The sequence below is a fragment of the Triturus cristatus genome, chromosome 3_2 (genome assembly GCF_964204655.1).
Source record: "Triturus cristatus chromosome 3_2, aTriCri1.1, whole genome shotgun sequence".
NCBI lineage: Eukaryota > Metazoa > Chordata > Amphibia > Caudata > Salamandridae > Triturus > Triturus cristatus.
In genome coordinates this window covers 92,076,450-92,100,889 of record NC_140584.1, presented here as the reverse complement: position 1 = coordinate 92,100,889, position 24,440 = coordinate 92,076,450, and the positions used below count along the sequence as shown (strand labels likewise).

General features: G+C 45.2%; 1 protein-coding gene across 1 annotated transcript in view; it reads right to left on the bottom strand.

Annotated features, from left to right (window-relative positions):
* Positions 1-24,440, bottom strand: part of ADCY5 (adenylate cyclase 5) — a 1,541,762-nt gene that overhangs the window by 952,772 nt on the left and 564,550 nt on the right. The window contains exon 2 of the mRNA XM_085647314.1: positions 16,969-17,118. Within this exon, the coding sequence (XP_085503440.1) occupies positions 16,969-17,118 (150 nt within the window). The remainder of the gene's footprint in view (positions 1-16,968; positions 17,119-24,440) is intronic.

The window sequence follows — 24,440 nt, the reverse complement described above, 5'->3', positions numbered from 1 at the left end:
TATTGATATTAATATTAATGTTTGAGGGGCCCCTAGTCACGCTTATAGTTGGGGAGGGATCGATTTGGGGGAGAGACAGACTAGTTGGGTGGGAAAGCTGTGTATAGGAGAACGTTTTTGCCAAACCAACTTGCGTCCCCCGAGAACACCCACTCCCTGTTTGCACTGGGTTATCTGAGCTAGAACAAACTTCCCACAAGTTATTCGAATCTACCAGGTGGGGTAGCTGTCAGTCAACCCCATCTAATGAGCTCAGGGGTGTGTAAAAGTTTGACATGGGAAGATGGAAATCCGGCCTTAGCTGATGGTAGGAAGGCCTATTTACCCTTTCCCATGCATAGGACATATCCCGTGTAATGACAGTGGAGTTGTGTGGAAAAAAATATGTCAAATCCACTGTGGAAATGCCAGTCCCTCTCTGGGTGTTAGAAAAGGAGGAGATATGCCTAACAACCCTCGGGTCGCGAAAATTTATGATCACACAGTCACCCTGCACCTGTTTAGCTCTGTTGCCCAGCCAACATACCCTGCGGACGGTCATTATTTCGGTCCGTAAACCAATAGGTAAAGGCCTGTTGGTATTTAGCCAGTGTGAGACTTTATTCTTTAAGTCGTTATGACACTCGGACTTTGACTGGGGAAGCCGGGGTACATCCAACAAAATAATAGTATATGGTTGCGACTCAGGTGGGAGATTGATAGTCGGAAAGTTTTGATATATAACAGCTGCCTCAGGGATGGTATTACATTCTGTTTCTCCCGGGACCTCAATGTTAGCCTGAGGACATGGAACGTCCACCGCCTGAACATTGTGTATCGGGATGCTAGGTGGTACTCCATCCAGAGGTGGATGGGCAGTAGAGGCAGTCCTAGGTTTATCTACAATGTCATTGTTAGAGGAGGTTGCATGGTCATCAGAAGACACTGCAATCTTCTCCAGCAGGGACGTGTTAGCAGATACCATACCCTCTAGCCTCTCAAGTGATGAGGCTAGACGCGTAACTCGCTCCAATAATGGGAGGAGTAACGATTTAAATAACTTTTCTATAGGCTTGAGAAGATCATAGGTAAGAGAATCTGCGTTTGATTGAACGGGGGATGGGAACGGGGACTTCGATCCACTAGGTGCCAAATGTAAACTAGCAGACGTTGCAGGATTTTTAACTTCGCTAGTAGATGCAGATTTGTGTGTATTGGACGCTTTGGGGATTTTAGCTCGTTTCCCCTTAAGGGGTGCTCCCATACGTTTCCTTTTACTTGGAATGTGCCTGGCCTTGGGAACCTGGATCATTTGCTGGTCGGTGGTAGGTTGCGGGATAACAGTACTGTCAGTGGTTTGATCACTACTGGTATCAGGGATATTAGTTATCTCCTGAATATCCGCCAACGGGCAATGGTCGAGGGTGTCCGGCTGTACATTTAAAGTATCACCAGTAGAAGGAATTTGAGGTTGACTGTTTACCGGCGAAACAGCCAACATGATATTACCAAGGGATGATCTTTTGTCAGAAAGTTCTAGGGACAGTCTTTTTTCTGCTAACAAAATTTCTTGTTCAAGAACACGAGAAGCTCTAGTAATGAAATTGTCGAGGGTCCCTGTAACCTGACCCCCTACACTGTTTCTTGCCACCTTCCTTCCAGACCTTAAGGAGGCCATACTTTGGGGAATAAACAAACAGGCGATCAAACGCACAAACAAGGAAACAAAAGAACCTCTGATGACAACAGGAAGATAAATATCACTAAAAATGTCCAGCGCACACTACAATGTTTATACTCAAGATGTGGGCGGCCAATGTAATAAGAGCAGGACACCGGTTGGCAAAGGTGCATGTACTCACAATACCGGCTGGGTGAATGGCCTGGTCAGTTCAGCTCGAATTGGGGAGGGGGCCCGCCCCGACCACAACCGTCCACGAACGGCCACAAACGGCCCGCTCTTTGTCCGGTCTGCGTCCCGCGCTGCGGGAGTGAGATGGTATTTTGAATCCTCAGGAGGGCGGGGGGCGGGCCAGCAGGGAGAGCGGACCGGAAGCACTTAGTCGGTCTTGCAGGGACTTCTGGGAATTGAAGTCCCCGCACGCTCGCAGCCCTGCAGCAACAACACGCCAGCTGCCGCTTTCCGTCCACAATGGTCCTCACAGGTGTCGAGTGCAGTCTCCTCCACGAAACAGGCGAAGGAGCGCCCGCGAAGCGGGTGCGCCGAGGTGTAGACAGAGTCCAGGGTCCGGATAAGTGACAGGTGAGCCAATGTTTCGCAAAAAGACCAGGGTGACCCACTCGGCTATCTGCAACTGAGGTTTTGAATCCTCAGGAGGGCGGGGGGCGGGCCAGCAGGGAGAGCGGACCGGAAGCACTTAGTCGGTCTTGCAGGGACTTCTGGGAATTGAAGTCCCCGCACGCTCGCAGCCCTGCAGCAACAACACGCCAGCTGCCGCTTTCCGTCCACAATGGTCCTCACAGGTGTCGAGTGCAGTCTCCTCCACGAAACAGGCGAAGGAGCGCCCGCGAAGCGGGTGCGCCGAGGTGTAGACAGAGTCCAGGGTCCAGATAAGTGACAGGTGAGCCAATGTTTCGCAAAAAGACCAGGGTGACAAATTGCTGTTCACGTTCAATATGTTAGACTATACAACACTTTGGGCCTTATTCACAAACTTAATTTTATTTCACACAAAATAGTACTACTGTAGTTCTTTTTACTTACTGTAAAATGCAAGTTACAAACCTACAGGGGAAAATCTCCAGCTCCCTATATTTTGTTAGGTGAAATCCTCAAACATGAAAGTTTATAACTTAGGGGCCATTTATGCTCTCGTCCGGAAAGCATTCCGAACGATTCGGTTCCGGACTGCTTTCTGAACGACTCAGATCGGGGGAGTCCAACCGAGAAATTTGGATGCATCCTGATGCTTCCGGATCTGATTCGGTCGGACTCCCATTGACTTCAATGGGAGCCTGTGTTCCAAACGAGAACACAGGCTTTCATTGAAGAAAGGTGTGGCTAGGGAAAATCGTGCTCCCTGTGGCAGGCACCCCATGGTGCCTGCCACACTGTGCATGGTTGTAAAGAGGGGTCAATCGGGTACCCCACAGACCTGATTCAGAAGGCCCTGGGTGAAGGGGGGCCGGCTAAGTGTCCACAAAGACAGATTCTGACAGGCTTTTTGTTTCGAGCAAACTGAATCAGAACAGCTGTCCAAATCGATCCTCATAATTGCTCACTCAGAAACCGTGTCAATGGAGCACAATTCGGCCTTGAAAGGCTCGACCTGACCGAATACCTTGCCCTAACATCTTCCGGGCATTGTAATCGGTCATTGGGAACTGTGTACGATTCAGTCGGAAACCAAGATTCTGAATCGGATTCGACAAACCCAAATCTGATTCGGAGCCCCTCCGAACGACATCGCAATCGACCCCTTGGTAGTAAGTATTGGATGAAAACAGGGAATGCCTGGAAAATGGGGATCATCTACTTCTAAATGGGAGTGGTTTAGGGAGGCGTATGGGAAGTTTTAGGGAGAACCGTGGAGGGATTTAGACACCCACACACAAACACCCATTGCTATTCACAAACTGCATTTCTAACATTAATACAGCCAAAAAAAAAAACAGCAGTAAATGTACTCCAGCTCAGACCTGGAGTAACTCAAGCACCAAACATAGGCAAATATTGGTACTGCAACACACTCCAAGCTAGGGACTTAAAATAGAATCCTCTAAGGAAACAATGTTAAAATAAATTCATTTATTGACTTTTCAAAATATTTATAAACTTGATTTAATGTGAAAAAATATATTTAGATAAAAAAAATTATTATTTTATGATAAAATATTTTAATGCATTTTTATTTCAACATTAATTCTATACATAACTATTTTATAATATAAAATAAATATAAACATACTTTGAATGGGATTTTTCAATAAACTTGAAAACTTATTTTCATTAATTTTACTACATTTAAGTTATTTTATATTTAATTCAAGGTTAAATAAATCGTGCTGTAGCATCTTTTGGTCAATAAATGTACAAAAAAGTATTTACATATACATTCAACATAAAAATACCTGTACATTTTTTTTTCAAAGTTTAACACACTTTATACATTTTGCCTAAACTTTACCATAGGGAGATCTCCGCCACAGTGGTCGAGAACTCGGACCATATGGGAAAGGTACTAATAGTAACTTTGCACTTGCAAATGTGGCTCCACTCCCTGTTTCAGGGGGTGGAACATGTAAGTCTACACTTTGTAGTGAATTTACGCCCAAAATTGGCGAATAGCTGGTAGAGGCAAGATGGCGGCCGGGAATACGGTCGTGTGAGCTCCAGCTCCCGGAGTCCCCCCCTGCCCCATTCACCGTGCTGCTATTCTAACCCTGCTAACCCTGCAAGCCACCATGTCAAATCCGGAGTGAAGCAGGCGTGATATAGGTTGGAAAAACCTTACTGGCATGCTGTGGAGTGCCTGTCCTGTGGCGGCGGTTTCCCAGGTAGCTTTCTGGCGTTTTCTGGAGTCTGTGAGGTGGACTTCCGGGTTCATGCATGTTAGTCTCCATGGGCTACGGAGGCTGCTGACGGAAGGCGAAGCAAACTTTGGAGCCCGGTCCACGTTGCGCGGTGCTACAATGCACCAAAAGCTGGGCGCGGCAGAGCGCGGAATACAATGGATGCCGCTGATACTGCGGAGGCACGAGACGCCGAGCAAAAGAATTCCGAACTGAACTCGGAAAAAAAAGATGGCACTCGTGTGGAAGGCGCTGGTAAGAAGTCAGTACCTGCACTGTTTTTAACGGAGAAACCGAGGAAACAGCTCCTCTTTGTACCAACACTAGGTAAAATAATCCATGATAGCACATTGAAAGAAAGTATGAAACTCAATGGTTTTAGGTTCACGGTCCTGGAGTACAAAGAAACGTGGAAGATAGATGGGGGATAGGAACACACTTGATGGTATTTGGATCTGCTCTTTGAATGTATGTAGGCTGAATAATTATAATAGGAGGCAACGGGTCGCGACCGAATTACGGATGTTTTAACCAGACTTGGTATGTATCCAAGAAAACCACATTCCATGGAGCAAAAGAAAATTACTGGCGGAACTAGGTTTAACAATATTAGCATGTACACAGCAAACCACTACTATATGCGGGGTAGCGATATTGGCTAAGAGCCACATACAAGGGACAGGAAGAGTACTGGCGGATAACCAAGGGAGGTCGGCTATCGCTGAATGTATGATTGGCAGTATTAAGTGCACTGGCTGCTCTATATATGGTTCAAATTTCAATGAAGCACCTGTAATAGAAGGGTTGAATGTGGAACTAGCATTATAGCCAACTCCGTTAATTTTGTGTGGTGATTTAAATATACACCTTGAGCCAAAGGGCTTGCAGGATGAGATTAAACGTTATAAAGGCAGGAAGCCTAAAGTATTTAAAGCGCTCCAGTCTTTATTAGCGGATCATGGTCTGGTGGATGCGTGAGCAGCTTTACGGGGTTCTGATCCTGGTTATACATTTATTCACATCCACACCAGAAATTAGTGAGACTGGACTATTTTTTTTATCAAGTCTCTAACTTTCAGACGTCGACATCTAGGTGCATCCGCGGATCACATCAGATCATGGACCTCTTGTATTGAATTTACACATGCTCAAGGCTGGAACTAAGCCTCGATCGTTCACATTTGATAGGAAACTACTACTGGATGAAGGGTATGTAGCACACATGAAGGAGTGGATTAGGCCATTTTGGGCCATAAATCGCTATTCCACAGGGACTGGTTTTGTTTGGGATGCATTAAAAGCTGGTTTGAGAGGGAAGATTCTTAGCTTTGGGCTATATAGGCAGAAACAGATACAATTGGCACTTCAGGAACTATATGGCAAAGTTATAATAGTTGAAGAAAATCTCATTTGGGGGATCCGAGCAAGGGGGGAGGTTGCTTTTTTACAGACAGAGGTAGCTCACTGTAAGGCCAAAATAAATCTCATCGTCATTTCATCTTTATTTCGGTCACTAGGACCATAAAAGAGTGCAACAAGTATACAATTAAAAATTAGACTATGTAAAAATAACACACATGATTAAATTAAAATCAATCATAAAACAAAGGAGCTAGAATCATCAAGAATATTCATTCAACTGTGTTAGCTTAATACATCGGTTACGGCTGATCCACATTGTTGTTAAAAATTGTGCGACAGCAAATACAATTGGGGCGGATAAATCTGTTTTTAGGATTCTGAATGCTGGAGAATGCTGCCTAAAGCCGAGATTTTTGAGAAGTGGGACAAGCCAATAATTTCTTGCTCTTTGGTAAGCTGGACAAAAGAATATAATATACAAATCAGTCTCTCGCGGATACGCGCAAGCTGGACATTGGACTGTAGACTGGCGATATGTCCAGCGGCCTGTATGCGCCCTGAGGGGAAGAGTATTATATCGCCATTGCATGTATAGCTTCCTTGTTAACGAAGGGCCCATATCATCGAATGCGAGCTCTAGTTGATATGAGTCTTTAAACCCCAGGAAGTGTGCGGATGGGGACCCCTCCCGTGCGCTCTTCATTAGGACGCGTAAGTTATGCTCATAATAAGCCTTGGAGATGGATTTGTGTGAGATCCTGCAGCATGCATTTCCTGGATCAGACCACAAATCCGGTCTTCCTAGTGCCTCACATGTTTGCTTAATATATCTTAGCCATGGGATTTGTACAGCTTTAGCAAGACGCAAAATCTCTAGGAGCTCGGCTCTATAATTAGATAGTTCCTGCGTGCTCCATATTTTGCACCAGAAAGTTATGGGTTTGAGTCCCAACTCCTTTGTAATGGGTCTTAGGCCCAGGTCTAATCTCAATGGGAGGAGAGGGGTACTAGACGGTAAAGCTGCCAATTGCCTTACAAAGTTGTTCTCCGTGACCTGCAACTTCTGGACGGCAGTATGCCCCCATATTTCACCTCCATAAGTCACTGCCCCTCTTGCCTGGATTTTATAATCTGGAGGCGGGGACCAAATGGCTTATAAGTCAGTCCTCTTGTCATCCTAGCTATGCCACCCGTCAACTGAATCAGATTCAGGTTTGCCTTGGTTCGGTGTGAATCCCACGTCATGGACTGGTTGATTGTTACCCCCAGATATTCGAACGTGTAAACCCTCTCTAATCTGGAGGACCCTATAGAGGGATTCGCGCGTGTTGAGGAGGGCGGGTTGAAGATCATGTACTTGGTTTTAGAAGCATTAATCTCCAATCCACGGCTCGCACAAAAATTCGCAAATCCGTCCAACACCCGTTGTATGCCCATAGGGGATTTGGAAAGCAGCAGGGTATCATCTGCGAACATAATACCAGGAACCCTGCTGCCATCCAACCTAGGGGCATCGATGTTGCTCAGCTCATTGAGATGGTTAATGACCCCGTTGACAAAGAGGCAGAAAAGGGTCGGTGCGAGCACACAACCCTGCCTAACCCCCCTGTCAACGGGGAAGCCATCCGAAAGAGTGCCTCCTCTTCCACACCTAACTCTGGCAAAATTTCCCTGGTGTAGCCTTTTCATAATTAGTAAGATGTCAGCGGGAACCTCAAGGTCCATTAAGACAGCCCATAGTTTATCCCTGGGCACTAAATCGAAGGCGGCTCGCAAGTCCACGAACACCGTGTATAGGCTGCCGCCCTCGATTAACACAGTCTTCCAATATAGAAGATTCAGACGGAAAATTTGGTCGATAGTGGAAATACCTCTTCTGAACCCTGCTTGATATGGACTCATAATCTCGCGTTCTTCAATCCAATCTTGAAGGCGATTAAGCATGAGTCTACCAAAGATATTTTGGGGCACATCGATGAGACTGATGGGTCTGTAGTTTGCTGGGAGCAGAGGCGAGCCCTTTTTAAATATTGGGACAATCTCTGCGCCCAGCCAAGTATCAGGCAGCTCCATGCCCCTCAGGATAGAATTAAATAGAATCATAATATAAGGTGCCCAGACATCCGGTTCTTGGTTAAATAAGTCACCGGGCAAGCCATCCAAGCCTGGCGCCTTGCCTGATGCCAACCCGGTAATAGCCGCTCGGACCTCCTTTAATGTGAACGGCACCCCTTTCGAAGTAATACTAACCGTCTGGGTGGAGTTTGTCCTATCCCCCTCGGGTAACTTATAAAGGGACTAAAAATGATCTTGCCATGCCTTAGCTGAGATGTTGGGCTCTATGGCAGGGGCCAACTCATCAGAACCTGTATTCACGCAACGCCAGAATTTGCGCGAATCCCCACATGCCAGGGTGGAAGTAAGTTTTTCCCATCTTTGGTGCTCCCATTCGCTTTTAGCATTGGTAGTCAGGATCTTATAGGCCGTTCTCCTGGCCCTAATTTCCACACTTCCCTTCCCCGCCTTAATCGAGGTCAGGAGGTCAGTTTTTGCCTTGCGGCATGCACTGTTATACCAGAGGGGGCCGGCAGCGCATCCATTAACCCTTTTTGGTGTGATGGTAAGGATTTCAGACACCGATTTAATGAGGTCTTCGTGTAACTGCCCCAGTTCTTTGTATGCACCCTGGGTAATGCCTTGCACCTTTAGTGCCTGGACCTTTTCGAGTGTAGGAATTACCCGAGCGTACAGCTTGGATATCTTCCCTGAATTGGAAGCTATTTTCTCCCACTTCACTCTGCGTCTATTGTTCGCGAGGCGAGGACTAACCCCACCTCAGATGCCTCCCTCTGCTTCCCCCTGACCTCAAGACCAGGGTGGTCATATTCCAGTTCTAAAGCGTTGTGGTCGCTATCTTCCCTAGTTGTCACCCGGAAGTCTCTAATGAGTGACCACGAGGCCAATGGAACCAGGATATAATCAAGTCTTGACTCCCTGCCCACTCTGTTATAGGTACATCTTGGAGGGATATCAGATTTTAGCCTTCCATTTCAGGCCCGGAGACCATATTTCAAGGTTAGAGATGTGATTTGTAGAGCCAAAGGGGTCCATGCTCTTGGGGCCGGTGCCTGCGAAGGAGGTATAGACCACGCCAGGTCCTCCTCCTGAGCCAAACCATCCAGTGTACCTGAAAGGGGCTCAAAATGGCAATTCAGGTCACCGCCTATTAGAAAAGGGATACCCTCCGGAATTTCGTTAAGGGCGAGCGCAAAGAAGCAAAGAAATAGCCAGGAAATACTCTATTAGGAAGAAACAAAGCTATGAGTGTGGGAAGGCAACCGGACATTGTTTGGCGTAAAGGCTCCGATCAAGAGAGGCAGCCCACAAATTGGATCAGTGGTGGACTTCTTGGGCAACACTGTAAAAACCGATGATGGGATTTTAAATGTCTTTCATGACTTTTACGAGGCACTTTATACTGGAGAGAGTCTAGATATGCAGGCTGGTGAAACACTACTGCAGAGTCTCAACTGTAGAAAATTGAACTTACAAGATGCAGCTAGAGGTACCCATAACTATTGAAGAGTTGGAAGCAGCAATTAATAGCTTAGCCACTGGCAAAGCAGCATGGCCCGACAAACTCCCGCTGAAAGTGTATAAAACATTTTTGGGAGACCTTAAGGCTGATATGCTTGTCACTTTTCAGCAGGCACAAATAGGCACAGCATCTCTGACTTGGGATGAGGCAAGCATAATTGTTTTTAAAAAGAAAGATAAACTACCTGAACAGCCGGGCTCAATTCGCCCTATATCGTTATTAAATTCTGAGGGCAAAATTTATGCCAAATTCCTAGCGACCCGATTGGCGGATGTGCTAACCCCGTTGGTGTCGAGTCAACAGCATGTGTTTATACCCAAGAGGAGTACAATTAATCACATCAATAGGGTGGTAACCTTACTAGACATAGCTAATACCACGGGGAGTAAATTCAGCTTGATTTTATTAGACGCTGAAAAAGCATTCAATCGGGTCGCGTGGGAATTTTTATTGGCAGTATTACGACGATTAGGTTTTAAACAAGGTTTTATTTCAGCTATCCAGGTTTTATATTTGCGCCCGACCGCTAAAATATGTATAATGGGCCTTGAATCAGATCTTTTTTTTTTTTTTTTTTTTTTTAAAACCTTTATTGACCAAGTGCAAAGCATACACAGCTTCTTGCCTACAACCATGTCACCTGGCCGGCAGCAACAACAAGCAGCGCAATAGGCAAGGAACATTTGTTAAACAGGAGTAAGGCAAGCTCACAGCATGTCGCCAACAACTTATATCTACCGGCCGCTGGATAGTACGGTAAAGCTGGTGAGTCAGGTAGATAGTGGCAATGATAACAGCAAGAAGCACACAATCAATTACCCTGCAAGGTTTCGTTTTTCATTTTATCAAAACCAACTTTCAACTTCAATGAGAACTGTACACCCCCATTGTGTGTCCACCATACTTAGTATGTGGTGTGAGAAACTAATTAGCGCAGAGCCATGGTATGAGGCGTACCCATGGCCGGGTACGAATCAACTGTGGGGTATGTTGCTCTGCCCGTAACTGGCCTAGCCAGTGACCTGGGGGGAAACATCCTTGATGCAGTGTAGTGAACATGAACTGGCGCTACATACGACACAACCTCTCAACCTGCGCTGCGGCGGGGGAAGCTCGGTGGCATCTCAAAGCTGGGGAAATGGCATCCCGCCCCCTCCCATCCATGTAGTAGGCGCAGAAAAAACCGCGCACCCCAGCAAGCATGTACTCGGTCCGAGCAAGCGGGGAGCGTCCCGGACACCCATCCCGAGGGGGGGGGGGGGGGGAAACAGGAGGACGAGAAAGAGGGTCAAGGCAATCAATCCGTCCCTTGAATCAGATCTTGTATATATTACATGGGCACAAGGCAGGGATGCCCGTGCTCCCGCTTGTTGTTTTCATTATATATCGACCCGTTTTTAATGATGTTAGAGCGCAATGCAGGGACAGAATCAGTAACTTGGAGACAAGAGCACTATTGGGTTTTCGCATATGCGGACGATGTGGCAGTTGTCACTCCAAATCCTATAATGGCTTTGCCTAAGATAGAACAGCTGGCGCTTGAGTTTGGAGCAGTCTCAGGATACAAACTCAATGTGTCAAAGACACAAATTTTGTGTTTAAATCAAGTAGGCTATAATGATCATCAGATTCTGAGTGAGGTATCATACCTGGGTGTCACATTGAGGACATGCCTAAAGACACTGGTGGAGATCAACTGGGGCAATATTTCAATTCTGTACGGAAACAATTAGATCGTTGTGAATGTCTGCATCTCTCACTTGCGGGGCGAGGCAACATTCTTAAAATGTTAGTATTACCTAAGGTTTTATGTTATTTTAGGTCTGTTCCGCTAGAAAATTCCTGTGTCCAATTGTCAGCACTTCAGTTAATTTGTGCCAGGTTTTATGGGCGCAGGGGATGCCTCGCAGAGCTATGTGCCTTATGGTCCTCCCCCGCGAGAAAGGCGGTTGGGCAGTACCGAATTTTACCTTATATTATTACGTGTGTATACTGCAACATATGAACATTATTAACGGGTGAAGAGCCGTTTAGCATTGCTGAGTCTCCCTCTATATATCAAATGCTATTGGGCAGCGATGCTAAAAATCAATTATTTATTAGCCTGGAGCCAAGCTACTATAAAAAAAACAAGGTTTAAAGTTTTAAATGCTGTTTATAAAGTATGGAAATCTGTACGAAAATGCTATTGGCTTGAGAGGGTCTCCCAGTATACTCTGTTTGCAGCTACAGTGTTATTGCCCTCTATATTTTTGGATAGGACTATTGACAGATGGCGGATCAAAGGAATCCAATATATTGGTGATCTCTATGCTAACGGGGCCTTGATGTCCTTTGAGATGCTAGTTGAGAAATATTGCCTCCCCAGATCCGAATTTTTTTAATATCTACAAATTCGTGATTATCTATGCAAAAGCCGATGGAAGATCAAATTGAATCCTTTAGTTGAAGCGGTAAGAAAAAGCGCGCGCATTGGCGTTTTATACAATTCACTATTAGACATTCAGGGCGGTGACTTGGATATACAGAACACTAAGTGGGACAATAGGTTAGGGAGCCAAGGTACTCGGGTGGAATATTCTATTGATTTGGCCGGAAGGTTATTGATGTCTGCTAATCTTCGTTCACAACATTAGAAGACCGTGTTTAACCTCCATTATACTCCAGCTAGGTTGTTAAAATGGGGAGGGGCAATGATGGAAGATGTTTTCGATGCAGAACGGAGAACGCAGACATTGTGCACATTTTTTTTTACATGTAAGCACCTAATTATTTTTCTGGAACACCTAGACAAATTCTTAGCGGAAATTATGGGGGGTCCAGTAAGATTGTCCGCTTCTCATGTGTTGTTGGGTGTGGCTGAGAGTGACAGGTGTGACCAGCTGGTTTATAAATTCCGATATTTGATTTTTTTAGCTACAGCCATAGCCAGGTTATGCATTGCTTCAATGTGGCTTCAGAAAGTTGCTCCGACTTTTGAATTATGGCGGGCCAGATTTTTTACCATCTTTAATTTAGAGCATAGTCTATACGCTCGAAAAGGCTCTCGAAAAAGGAAATTGGGTATGGAGCTATGGGGGTCGGTGTTGGCATATATGGAAGAATGATGTTTTACATCTGGGTGAAACCTCAAAGTATCTAGCATTTGCACTTTAATGAATTGTTATGGATTTTAGATCGGTAATGATGAAGTATGTTCTGTATGTGATTAATCAGCTAACCACTGCCTGACCGTTTTGCTTGTTTTTAGGACTGTGTTTTTTTAAAGCTATCGATTGTATATGTGTAATGTAATGTAACTATCATGGATTGAAAAATAAATTAAATTAAAAAAAATTAAAATTGGCGAATAGCCATAAGTAATATATTTACTACCATGTGTAGTATTACATTTACACATGTAGATTTACTTACATGTAATTTATCTTTGTGAATAGGCCCCAAGAGTATTACAGCTGTTACTACTTCTGTGGTTTTTTTCTCCACAGGTGTTCCAACTAGTCTTCCATTTTTGGTTTTCCAGCACAATCAAGTCTCAGAAATGAAGTCCCTGGGTAGAGCAGACTTACTAGACCTGTGTTATTTTTTTAGGTTTGTCGTAGTAATTTGCAGGTAGTGGTGCTAGAGCTATTGCCATCAATGGAGCAAGAAGGAATAGGGGGTTGGTCTTTGGAACTACTCTGTGAATAATTGAAACAACCACTAGGCCTGTGTCATAGCTCAGAAATTAAGTTGTTATTTCTCCCATTCATTACTTCTTGTTTTTATTAATGCCGCACTAGCACTGATAGAAACAAAGTCAGTTTGTTGAGAGAGCCCTTGGAGGTGGACACTGGTTGCCACTGATATGCTAGTCATATCAATGCACGCCTAGGTGGTCATAACATGTCCTGCTTTTCAAAGCTAAACTTTGAGACAACTCCCTCCTGGCACTCCAGTAATTATTTGCTTGGATTCAATCGTCATTAAGAAGAAAAAAAAATATGCAGAAAGCTGAACACAGAGGAAGACAAAAAAGTGACAGGGGGTTCTTGAAACAATCTCAGCCACTGGTAATTACTCTGTGTCTGCTGCAATCCAGTGCTTCATTTTCTTGCCCAGCGTGCCGCCTCAGACAGGAAACAGCCTTATGCAAATCAGCCTGGGCCTGCTCCAAAAGAAACAGTCCAGCCCAAACTGCCTGATGAGTACTACTAATGTAGTGTTAGAGCAAAGAGGTCAATGATTGAATGGGCATGAATAATACTAGTGTTTTCCTTCAATGTCTGGATTTAGTTACAATCACAGCATCGCATTAGGCCACAGGTGATTGTTGTGAGAATAATTCATCCAGAGTTGGGGCAGTGGAGGCTGTGAATATTTGGTGCTGCCTGCAGGCATGTTCCAGTTCAGTTCAAAGACTTTATTCGGATAGCACCATATCCATAAAAGCACAATACATAGAGTAAGTTAAAATCCACATTAAAAGCAGTTACAATAGCATACTCGGAAATACATAAAAATTAAAAAGCACAACACATACATCCTTAATAGATTACCCATCGATTTGCAAGCAAAACAGCTATTCTCAGAAAAGTAGATTTGCAAGCAAAACAGCTATTCTCAGAAAAGTACCAACAAGGAAAACTAACTCATCATTTTCTAGTTTAAGTATGCTGCTAAGAGCATCTAATAAGCGGATGGGCGACATTTTTTTTTAACGGTATTAACAACCATTGAGCATGTTCCGTAGGCAGTAGGTGTGCTGAGAAATTCACTGTTCTTCACAGGTAGACACCTTTTTGGAAAGAAGATGGGGGAACAGAATGGGCACAATGGTGTACTGCACATGTAAGCTGTTATCTTTCTTTGGGTATCTTGCAATGGCAACACTATGCTTTAGCACCTTTTGCACGTCCATTTCTTCCTGCGGTGGATTCACTTCTGGTTTATGTTAAGCAAAGATAAAATATTAGGCTACAGGGAAAAACAATCTTTGCCTGGAAATATTGCGAACTGGTGGATTAAGTTTGCTATCTGTACAATTCTCACCAAGCCTCTTTATTTTGTGCACCCTTCCTGTTTTGCCACACCCTACTTTCTCTTCTTTGGTGGCCTTACTTTTGTCCATGCTCTCTCTTCTCTTCTCTTCTCTTCTCTCCACTCTATTTATATTTTATTTCTGCAGGGTCCTGTTTCATCTTTGACTCTTCCGAGCTCCTTTCTAGACCAGAGCACCCATCTGGCCTTTGGTTTGTGTTTATTGTTTCCTTTGTTCTGTTTTCCTGATCAATATGTTAAATGAATGGAAGAAATAACATGTTTCAGAATATTGAATTACTCTGGCACTTCTCAGTCCCCACCACAGCTCTGCCATCATATCCTTTTGCATTTATTAGCTTTTGAGCAGAGACCTGGCGCCGTGCTGGCTACAGAGCAGCAGGAGCGCAACAGCCATGCTCTTTCATCTTTTCACATCCCCAGGGTACTCTGCTATTACAGAAGGGGGTGCAGAGGCTTTGGAGGCTCTGTAGCAGATTGTGTCACAAACAAATATAGCACTGGTGTGATCCAAAGTGAGTATTCCTTTACTTGAAAATGAGGGAAACACTTTGCCTCTGCCCCCCTGCCATGAGACATGAGAATTTTTATTTTTATTTTATTGAGTTTGATATAGCGCGAACTTGACCCGAAGGTATCGGGTATCAGAGCGCTTTACTTAGCACCAGTTGCGTTACATGAGGACACATTCATTTTTGTTAGGCATGGGGAGATTAAGTGATTTGCCCAAAATCACAGGATGTTCAGCGTCAAAGAGAGGCAAAGAAGCGGAAGTCACGTCATTCCTAGCAGGAACCCTCTGAAAAGGTAGTAATTGGGGCCCATATACACCTTGACCCAGACAGCCACCCCAAGACATCCTCCAGCAAGGAGGATCAGTCACTAACTGCACCCGCCTGATGGGAAATCCCTGTCCCCCTTTGCAAAGCAAGCCCAGTGCCGCCTGCGTATCCTGGAGGCCTCTCCTTGTGGGCCAGATGTACAAATATTAGGAATACCGCTTTCCTCTGAATTGCAATTAGGATATCGGTATTCCTAATGTATGAAACTCATTGAGCTTCATTGAGGGATTCTTTGTGGGTCGCAAACTGACCTACTGCATGAATATTAATGAGGTAGGTTGCAGTTTGAGACCCATTAGGGATCACAGCCATCACAGGGATGGTGGCCTGCTGAGGTCAGCAGAGCACCATGTCTGTGATTGCTGTTTAATTAAGCAATTTTTTGTTTAAAAATGCAGCCCTTTATCCTTAAGGGAAAACCGGATGCATTTAAAAAGAAAATAATGGAACCTTGAAGTTTCATTTTTTAGGAGCAGGCAGTGGTTCGTGGGACCACTGCCTGCTCATAAAAAATAATATTAAATAAAATATTATTATTTATATTCTCAAAAGGGAAGAGGTTCCTTGGAGACCCCTTCCCCTTTACGAATGGGTTACCACCAGTTTTATATCGGTGGTAAATTATTACTGGTTTGCGACCAGAATTCAGTCATAAAACAGTAATACATGCCATACCATACCGATTCGGTATTTGGAAGGGACGCCCTAAACACGCCCCTTCCAAATACAAAATCGTGAATGCAAAATGTGATCCGGGAACAAGCTACTGAATCGCATTTTGCACATTTAAAAAAGCATTTTTTCCATTCCTACATCTGACCCTATTTGTAATGGACACACAGTCCCTGTTTGCGCCCAGCTTACCTAGTTGAAGGTGTGCCACGACACAAACAGGGGAAGTTCTCCCTTTACATAATGTGGCCCTTGGGAGTCCAAGATCAAAGCTGAGAGTGGCCGCCATTAATATACTATAGAGACTGGTGTCAAACCCCGCTGCCACTGAGGAGGTGTGTGGCTCGCAACGTTCTTGCATGAGACCTGAGGCTGCAGGGGCAGGGCTGGGGAGGGCCAAAGAGCATCTGCTGCTCCTCGTCACTCCTAACTGAATGCATTAAAGATGTCACACATTCTGCGGTTTTCCACTGCTCTCGCAGTCTAGATCACAGGGACCAAACCAGCAGGGCTATTCAGAGGCTCAGTGATAGGACAGTAAGAGGGCTTTGAGGCATGGGAGATAGGGTGTAAGCAGGGCCGGACTGGGAACCAAAACCGGCCCTGGCAAAGTGCTCGGCCACCTCCCTCCCCCACCCCGCGGGGGTTGGGGGTGCCGCCGAGCTCTTTACCCGGGCCGGTTTTCGGCCGATTTTGTTACAGGGCCAATTTTGCAGCTAAACCCCACCCCTGCGGCGCACCGGGGGATTGCCCGGTGGCCGTTACGGCCAGTCCGGCCCTGGGTGTGAGAAACATTCACAAACCACAGTTGAGCTGGATGAAAATAAAAGGCGGAAATCAAAACTCAGCGAGGTAGATGAGTGGGAAGACCTGGAAAAAATATTTTTAAGCTGTGGTCCGCGACTCACACCAGTAGTAGTATGCAATTAATATATGGATTACCTGTTGCTGGTTCTCCCTCTGTGAATGGAGCCTGGCCTGAATGCACTCTCTGGTCTCTTGAAAGGCTTGTCTTTGTGACACTTCTGCAGGGTAGTGAGTGCAGACTCCCACGATGTTTGTACAGGAGAAAATAAGAACATTTGAGACGAGCTGCAAAAAAAGAAAAATATCCATTAAATATTTGCAAACAGAATATTATGTGAAAGGCATATCAGAAATATTACACAAGACAATGTTTGTGAATTCAGGTTTGATAAAGCTTGCACTTATAGTTTCAATGGATAAGAGCAATACAAGAAAAGTCTAGCACTTCATATTCAACCATACAAATATAAAATATGAGCAAACTCCCCCTGGTGTTGGCTGACCAATTCCTAAACAGACGTGGAGGATGGCAAGCTCAAAATTTTGTAAGTATTTACAAAAAGTGAGTCTTTCTTTAGCAACATTCTATTTTAAAATAATTTACTATATTGACTCCACAGAAGTTTCTGAGGTCCTTATTTGGAGTTTGGTGCATGGGATAATCCATTCGGAATGGGGTGGATGTCCCGTCTACTCTATTACACAGCAGCGGCCCGTGCAGGTAAGAGAGGTGGGGCGGTGGGTCTGGTGGGGGGGGATTTCGACAGACGAGGATGGAAAATTAATTATTTATTTATTTTTCCCTCATGGTTGTCTGTTGAATACTCCACCAACCTGGCGCCACCACCCACCACTCTTACCTGCACAGGCCGCGGCTGATTTTACATATGGGATTATGGATTCGTAAAAGAGTGAATTAGGGGTATGTTTTTCACTGAGGGTTTCTGAGCGACATGAGATGGATGAGAGTGAAGCTTGAGTTCTCTATGATGTCAGTCAGAACCCCTAGGTAAAAAACAAAACATCCCCGTAATTCACTTTTTACATATCTATAATTTTATGTTATGTGTAGCCGCTGAAATCATCTGCCCCTGCCTTAAATTGCTACGCAGGGGCAGAGGAGAGAGGGGACAGCCCATACACAACAGTGACTCTCTGCCATGTCAAAATGTCCACACCTAAGGAACCTACATGGCCTTCTACCACCTACCCACATCCCTGTCTGTGCCCGGTCCTACAGGGGATGTGCTCCCGGGTTTCAAGAGTTGCTCAGACAGGCTCTAAAAGAGCCCAGCAAAGAAGCATGGAGTTGCATTAAAACGTATCAGTAGTGGGTAACAGCTTTTGTCAACAACTGATGCTACATAATTGCAGTGATTTGATAGATTTAAATCCAGTTATTCATGCTAGTGGCACTCTACCAGAATCAAAAAATCAAGGGATCAGTACCTACCTGGCTTGTTTAGATCCCTGGAGATCCACTGTGTGTAGATTACTCTACCAGAGTCATGCATAACAAGTGCATTATAGCCTAGGGCACTTCTAATATGGCAGACAAGATATCCATTACGGTTTGACAGAGTAGTCCATCTGCCAAACTCCAAAAAAGGCTATTAGCTGGATAGTACAAAAAGAAATGCAATAATGTTTGTAACTGTATACCTAAATGATCCACATCTAGCAAATTCCCACCTTTTCTAGAACTGCTCGACAGAGCATACTTAGAGTAAAGCAAAATCATCCCTCTATAACCAGTGACTCAAGACGAAGCATACTAAGGCATGCTAGAATGAAGCCCGGAACAGTAAGTCGCAACAAATTCCAGAGCATGCCTTCATAAGAGCTCCCTGCCCAGACTAAGCTTGTTACCTATGTTCAGAGAAGCAGTGCTGCTTGAAGAGCATCTCTAACTGCAGCTGTTGGCCACCTGAAGAATGAATCACGTGACAATACAAAGACCCGCAACCGTGCAGGGCGTTGTAAGTCATCTTGATAAATAGTAACCAGGAACAAATATTCACAGATGGCCAGTGCCAGGCCAAAGCAGCTAAGAGCACTATCCCCAAACACAGTGGACACAACGAGCTGCATTTTGCACCACCTCTATACCATACCAGGCCAATTCTCACCGAAAGTTGCTGTAACCATTTAGAACTTAGTACTAGGTGAAATATGAATCATTGACATTGGATGCTGTCCAATGTGTGCCCATCTTGAAATAGGGCTGACACCTCTTATGGTTTGCACATGGCACAATTTCTTCAGAAGTACACCAATTTCCAACACTGATTATGTAGTTCCTATCATGAGCACATCATAGCTCCTTATTACTCACCTCCAGTGGCGGCTGCCAGCTTTAAAGAGTGGGGAGATGGGCAAATAGGTGGTGGGTCAGCGCAAAACGTTATTAACTAAATTGATGCCGGCATGCAATCCATTATCGTTTTTAAATGTTTAACTTTCAAATGGTAATGGAATGCATGTCAGTGATTTAGGACATACATGCACATACATAAAGTACATACAAAAAAAGTAAATAAAAGTTGTTTACCTTACTGCACATGCTCTCAGGTCCTGATGTTCTTCTCGCATCGGGCCAAGCCAACTCCCCTAACCAATCCTGGTGCTGTTTTCATGCTGTTAACCAGCATGCGAGAAGTGCCAGGATTGGATGGGGTGGCCTCTCTCAGCGCTCTCAAGGCCTGTGCTATCTCTAACCCAGCTGTCTAAGACAGCTGGGTTAGAGAGGTTTAAAATGCCCATGTGTGGCTGGCCGTTGCAAGACGGTCAACCAAAGGGATATGCGCACCTTCAACCCGTGCACAGGCAGCCCACCACTCCTCCCTGCTGCTGCAGCCACTCAGTTGGTCCCGCCTCGTCCCGACACTCGGCTCAAGACTCGGGTTTGATGGGATCCTGAAATAAAAAATTGGCAATAATGTTTATTACCAATTTATTTGTCATCTCAGCACATTTTAATTAGTGTGGCGGCGCCCCTAAGCTTTAACGGAGGAGCAGTCCCTGCTCACCTCCTTTGGTTTGCCTTATATCTAGAAAAGACTCAGTGACCTTGCATTGAGGGGATTATAGAGCCCTCTCACATTCACTAGGTCAGGGCAGTGCACTGCTCCCTATGGGTTTACCAGTGTTGCAGCAATAGCCCCCGCAGCCCTTGCGGTGCAGGAGGGCCAAAGCTCCAGGGAACCCCCTCCGGCACTGTGCACGGACAGTGGGCCCCTGGCCTGAGACCTCCTATCTGGGTCTGGGGGCCCTCCAAGTAAGTTGCGCGAAGTTTCGTTAGCCACTGGGGTTTACAGATGCCCTCACGACCTTGTCGCATGTGCTAGGGGGTCTGAACTGTCCAGCATTTAAGTAGCTGGTACACCGCCAGGAATCAGAGCACTGAAGCAATAGTCTTCTTGCATGTAGTCAGGTCTTATGTGCACCACAGCCATTTTGGTAATCCAGCAGAGGAGCACATGACTGGCAGAGACAGGAGTCCAGCTATAGTTGGACAGCCTCATACAGATGTAAACCTTAGCTCGAGACGGACACAGCTGTATGAGGCCCAGAGTGGAGCAGAATGAATGATTCTTCTGCTCATGAACATGACCAAAGATGGAGGATTTCAGCACTAGTAGCATTCAGCCGATCCCTGCGGCTCACTAACCGCACTTCCGTAATGGAACCCTTTGCCTCTGTGCCCACCAACACCACTAATTTCTGTTCTAGCTGCATTTCCTCTGCAGGACTACAGAGTACTGCAAATAAATGTAAAGAGGAAACACACTCTTTAGACTCGAAAGTTCATCGAGTATTTAAACCGTTCACACGTCTTCATTGTCATGGGTGCACCCCTCTCCCCCTCCTGACTTCACTTGAGAATTATTACTTTTTATACAAGAATATTATCTTCGATGGGTGAATTTTGACAAAGGCAATCGAAATGTGCAAAGACATAATGGAAAATGACTGACCACCATGTGAAAATCGCAACTGAGACTTTAAAAATGTTGCCTGCGCTTGACGCGTGACAATGGCCTGAAAAGAGAGGCAGCCAATGAGCGACTGGGCCTCCTGCTTTGCGGGCAGTGCAGGGTCTCTGCTGCGCCCTGAAAATACATCACATGGCATCAGTGCCACAGTTGCAGAGATGTTTTAAGGCATGCGCAAAGTGGGCCCTGGCCCAGATGCTCTCATTCCCTGGCTGAGCGCCGAACTACAGCGCTCAGACCAATCACAAAGATGCATTGCAGCGTCCTGACAGGTCCGGGGAGCCTGGAAGCCTGGGTACTTCCTGTTCCAGAGGACGACGATGAGCGCCCTTCACTCTGCCACCCCCATCCGTGCCAGCCGCCACTGGAGAGTCTTGCTCTGATGAGCTTGAGTAATTCTTAAAGACTTATTTAAATACCGTTTTCTTTTATTTTTAATGTGAGTGATGTGTGAGAGTTATTACAGACATTTTGCAGAGAACCGTGTTTCATGCAAAATCCATTTTAAAAAGTTTAATTTTGATCAAAACAGGACCTCACAATTTGAAATGAGAGACTGTCACAGAGATTATTTGCAGTAAAATTAGTGGGCTGCTGCTGTGTTACAATATTGAAAACACATCACTATCCCTGAATATTATATGTAAACGCATTTAGATTTTGGACCAGTGCGCCTCTGCAGTGCCAGTGACCTGGCCAAAGAGGGCATAAAAGAGTTGAAATTGAATCATAAATTCAAAAGTGTTCTGAACAGGGAACCCCAAAATACATTTGGACCAGAGCCCCCAAGTTCCTTAAAGTGTCCCTGTCTCTTAACTCAATCTGTTTACATCCTTAAATATAACACGCAGAACAAGCAACACGCAGAACAAGCATGAGAATTCTATCTTGTGTTGTGCTTCTGAAAGCTCGTCAAAGCCAAACCAAGGTCATAAAGCTAGTGCGGCACTTTCCAGACCATAATCCCTCCTCACCAGGGAGTTGGCCCTCGAGACCAGACTTTTCCCGGCACATTATCCGGCGGCGCGCGCCAGTTCCACTTGGTAGCCCGCTGGTATAGCAGTGCCGCGAGATGAAAGGCCTCGCGCGTTGTTGCCCCGGTTACTCCAGGAAAGAGGCTCTTCAGAGCGGGGTGCACGCGCCGACACACAAATGACACACTTCATCCAACAGGAGCAGACAGAACGACTCTGCACAAGTGCTTGAGATGAAAGCAAAGACAACAGCAAAGAGAATAATAATATAATACTTCCTGTAAACTGACAGTTCAGGCAGCAAGATGCAAAAGTCGACGTCTACGGTTTCATTACTCAGCTGAAACCTCCGTATGAGCAAATATGCACAGCTGATCAGCGCGTCGTCATCGTAGCCGTAATAATAACAGCAACAATAATAATATTGCTCAGGTAGATAATTTCACTCCCATCAAGAGGTATTTCAAAATGAAAAGAGTAAGCTGTGCAGTGCTACAACCATGATCACATGACAAAAACAGCACACCATTTCCAGGCAAGCAAAAGACTGGCCTGGTGAGTGACTCAGCAACGCTTTAGAGAAGATTAGAGTGATTGGGATGAAGTACCTGCCGGCCTACATTATAAAGATTTTCCAAGTCTCTGAGGAGGTCATGGAAATCTGAGGTGACTTTAATTTTTTTTAGTTATAATGTATTTTACTTCTTAAGTTACATGGCCACATCAACCCTTCCCACAAACCGTTGGAATTATTTATGGGGTGCTGTTTCACAGTAGCGGCCGGTATTGCTCGCGGGTGGGGGGTGTACGCAAGGGGTCATGGGAGGGGATTATAGGGTGTCGTAGAAGGAGAATCGCATGAGAAGGATCGCGGGGAGAAATAAATTAAACATACCTCTCCCGCCTTCGACAGGAACAGGGTTCAGGTAGCCAGACTCCCTCCCCCAAGCCATTCACAACGCTGCAATTGCAGAGTTGTGATTGGTCGGGACAGAACCCAGCTAGTGGCATGGGCATGTTCTCAATGCAGCCTGCATGGAGAAGGGCAGAGTAAGCATGAATGGCTTGGGCGGCCCGAGAGGGTCGACCAAACAGTCTTTGCGCACTCAGGAGTGGTCAAACCACTCCTCCCCTGCCCAAACAGCAGGTCAGCCCCACCCACCAGCGATGCACAAAAGCAAACATAAAATGGTAATAACTAAAAGTTAGTACCATTTTATGTTTTGGCTTTTTCGCACTGCGAGAAAGCAGTGGGGCGTCTCTCTCCCGCCCTAGTGGAGGAGCCGTCCCTGCTCTTTCAAATGAAAGAGATAAGATGTTTTACCGGAATCAGTTTACAAATCAAATTTTAAAAAAATGCTATAGCTAAGAATGTGTAGAAACATGCACAGAGATTGTGTCTTTCCTATCACCTAAAGATGGAAAAAAATAAGCCTGCTGCCATAAATATCTTCTTTCTTCTCATCACTGTCCATCTAGAAAGGCAAAGCAGCAGTAGGAAAAGCCAGGTTTTTTTTAGCCACTTTCATTGCTTTCTAAAGTGCAGCTCTAATTACATTCCATGTCCTGTCTTCCCCCTCTGTAATAAGTTAACAGTTGAACGGCTACAATACTTTTCGATTGCAGGCGACGTAGGAGGTGTCACAAGTCGCCTACAATAAGGACATTAGAGATGAGTTTTCATACAGGATTTCAGGCTCGCATGTATTACAGGGAAATTAAAAGACATTATTTTCTGGATTGTCAGGCACACTGATACAATTGTATTTTTCATAAAGTGGTTGCTGCCTGTTCCTTATGCAACCGAACTCTACGGTACTCATGTAATCGATCCTGGCAGGATGAAAGAGACAGCACAGCGGAGTGGAACCATCAATATAGAGATCTTTTTAATTGAGAGTGACGTGAGACACACAACAGTAAAGCTCATTGGCTAATAGATGTTATTCAGAACACTCAATAGATGAGCGTTATTCGAGGTGACCCATCTTCCAATGTATGCGGTGTTGTATGGTCCCCGAATTTTTCTTACCCTGCTCAGCTCAACATAAAAACCACGGAAGAGTCTCAAAAAGCAACCATTGCACCCATCGCCATCACATAACAACATTTAAACCCACCTCTCCTCACTGTAACCTCCATGACATGGCTGCTGGAACAAAATACCCTAAATGGCCATGTGTCATTCAGCTCCATTTTTGAACACTGTGGACTATCTTTTTTTTCTGCCCAGTGGCCTTGGCTCTCAAAAGGACTGGAAGAGGCTGCACGTGTGTTCTTGTTGTTAACCTATCAGAGTGCTGGATCATGCTGCTTCGGTGGTACACCTTACCTGTAACCTCGCACCCCTCGCAATAAAGATGGGCGACTTATGCCCCCTCATCACTATAATAGCAGAATGACTGATGGCATGTACGGATAAGGTATGCAGAGACACATTATTTGTTTTGCTGCTCCACTGGGAGAATATTGCTCCATTTAACGTGGTTTGTCTGCTGTCCCTTAAACATATCATTGGGTTTTACTCCTCTAGCTCCTGAAATGAGCTATGTGACCAGGGATGTGCAAGTGTTGATAGGGCTCTTCGGGGAAACCACATTTGTTCTTGGTGGGAGTCAAAGGTATAGGAGGTTAAGAG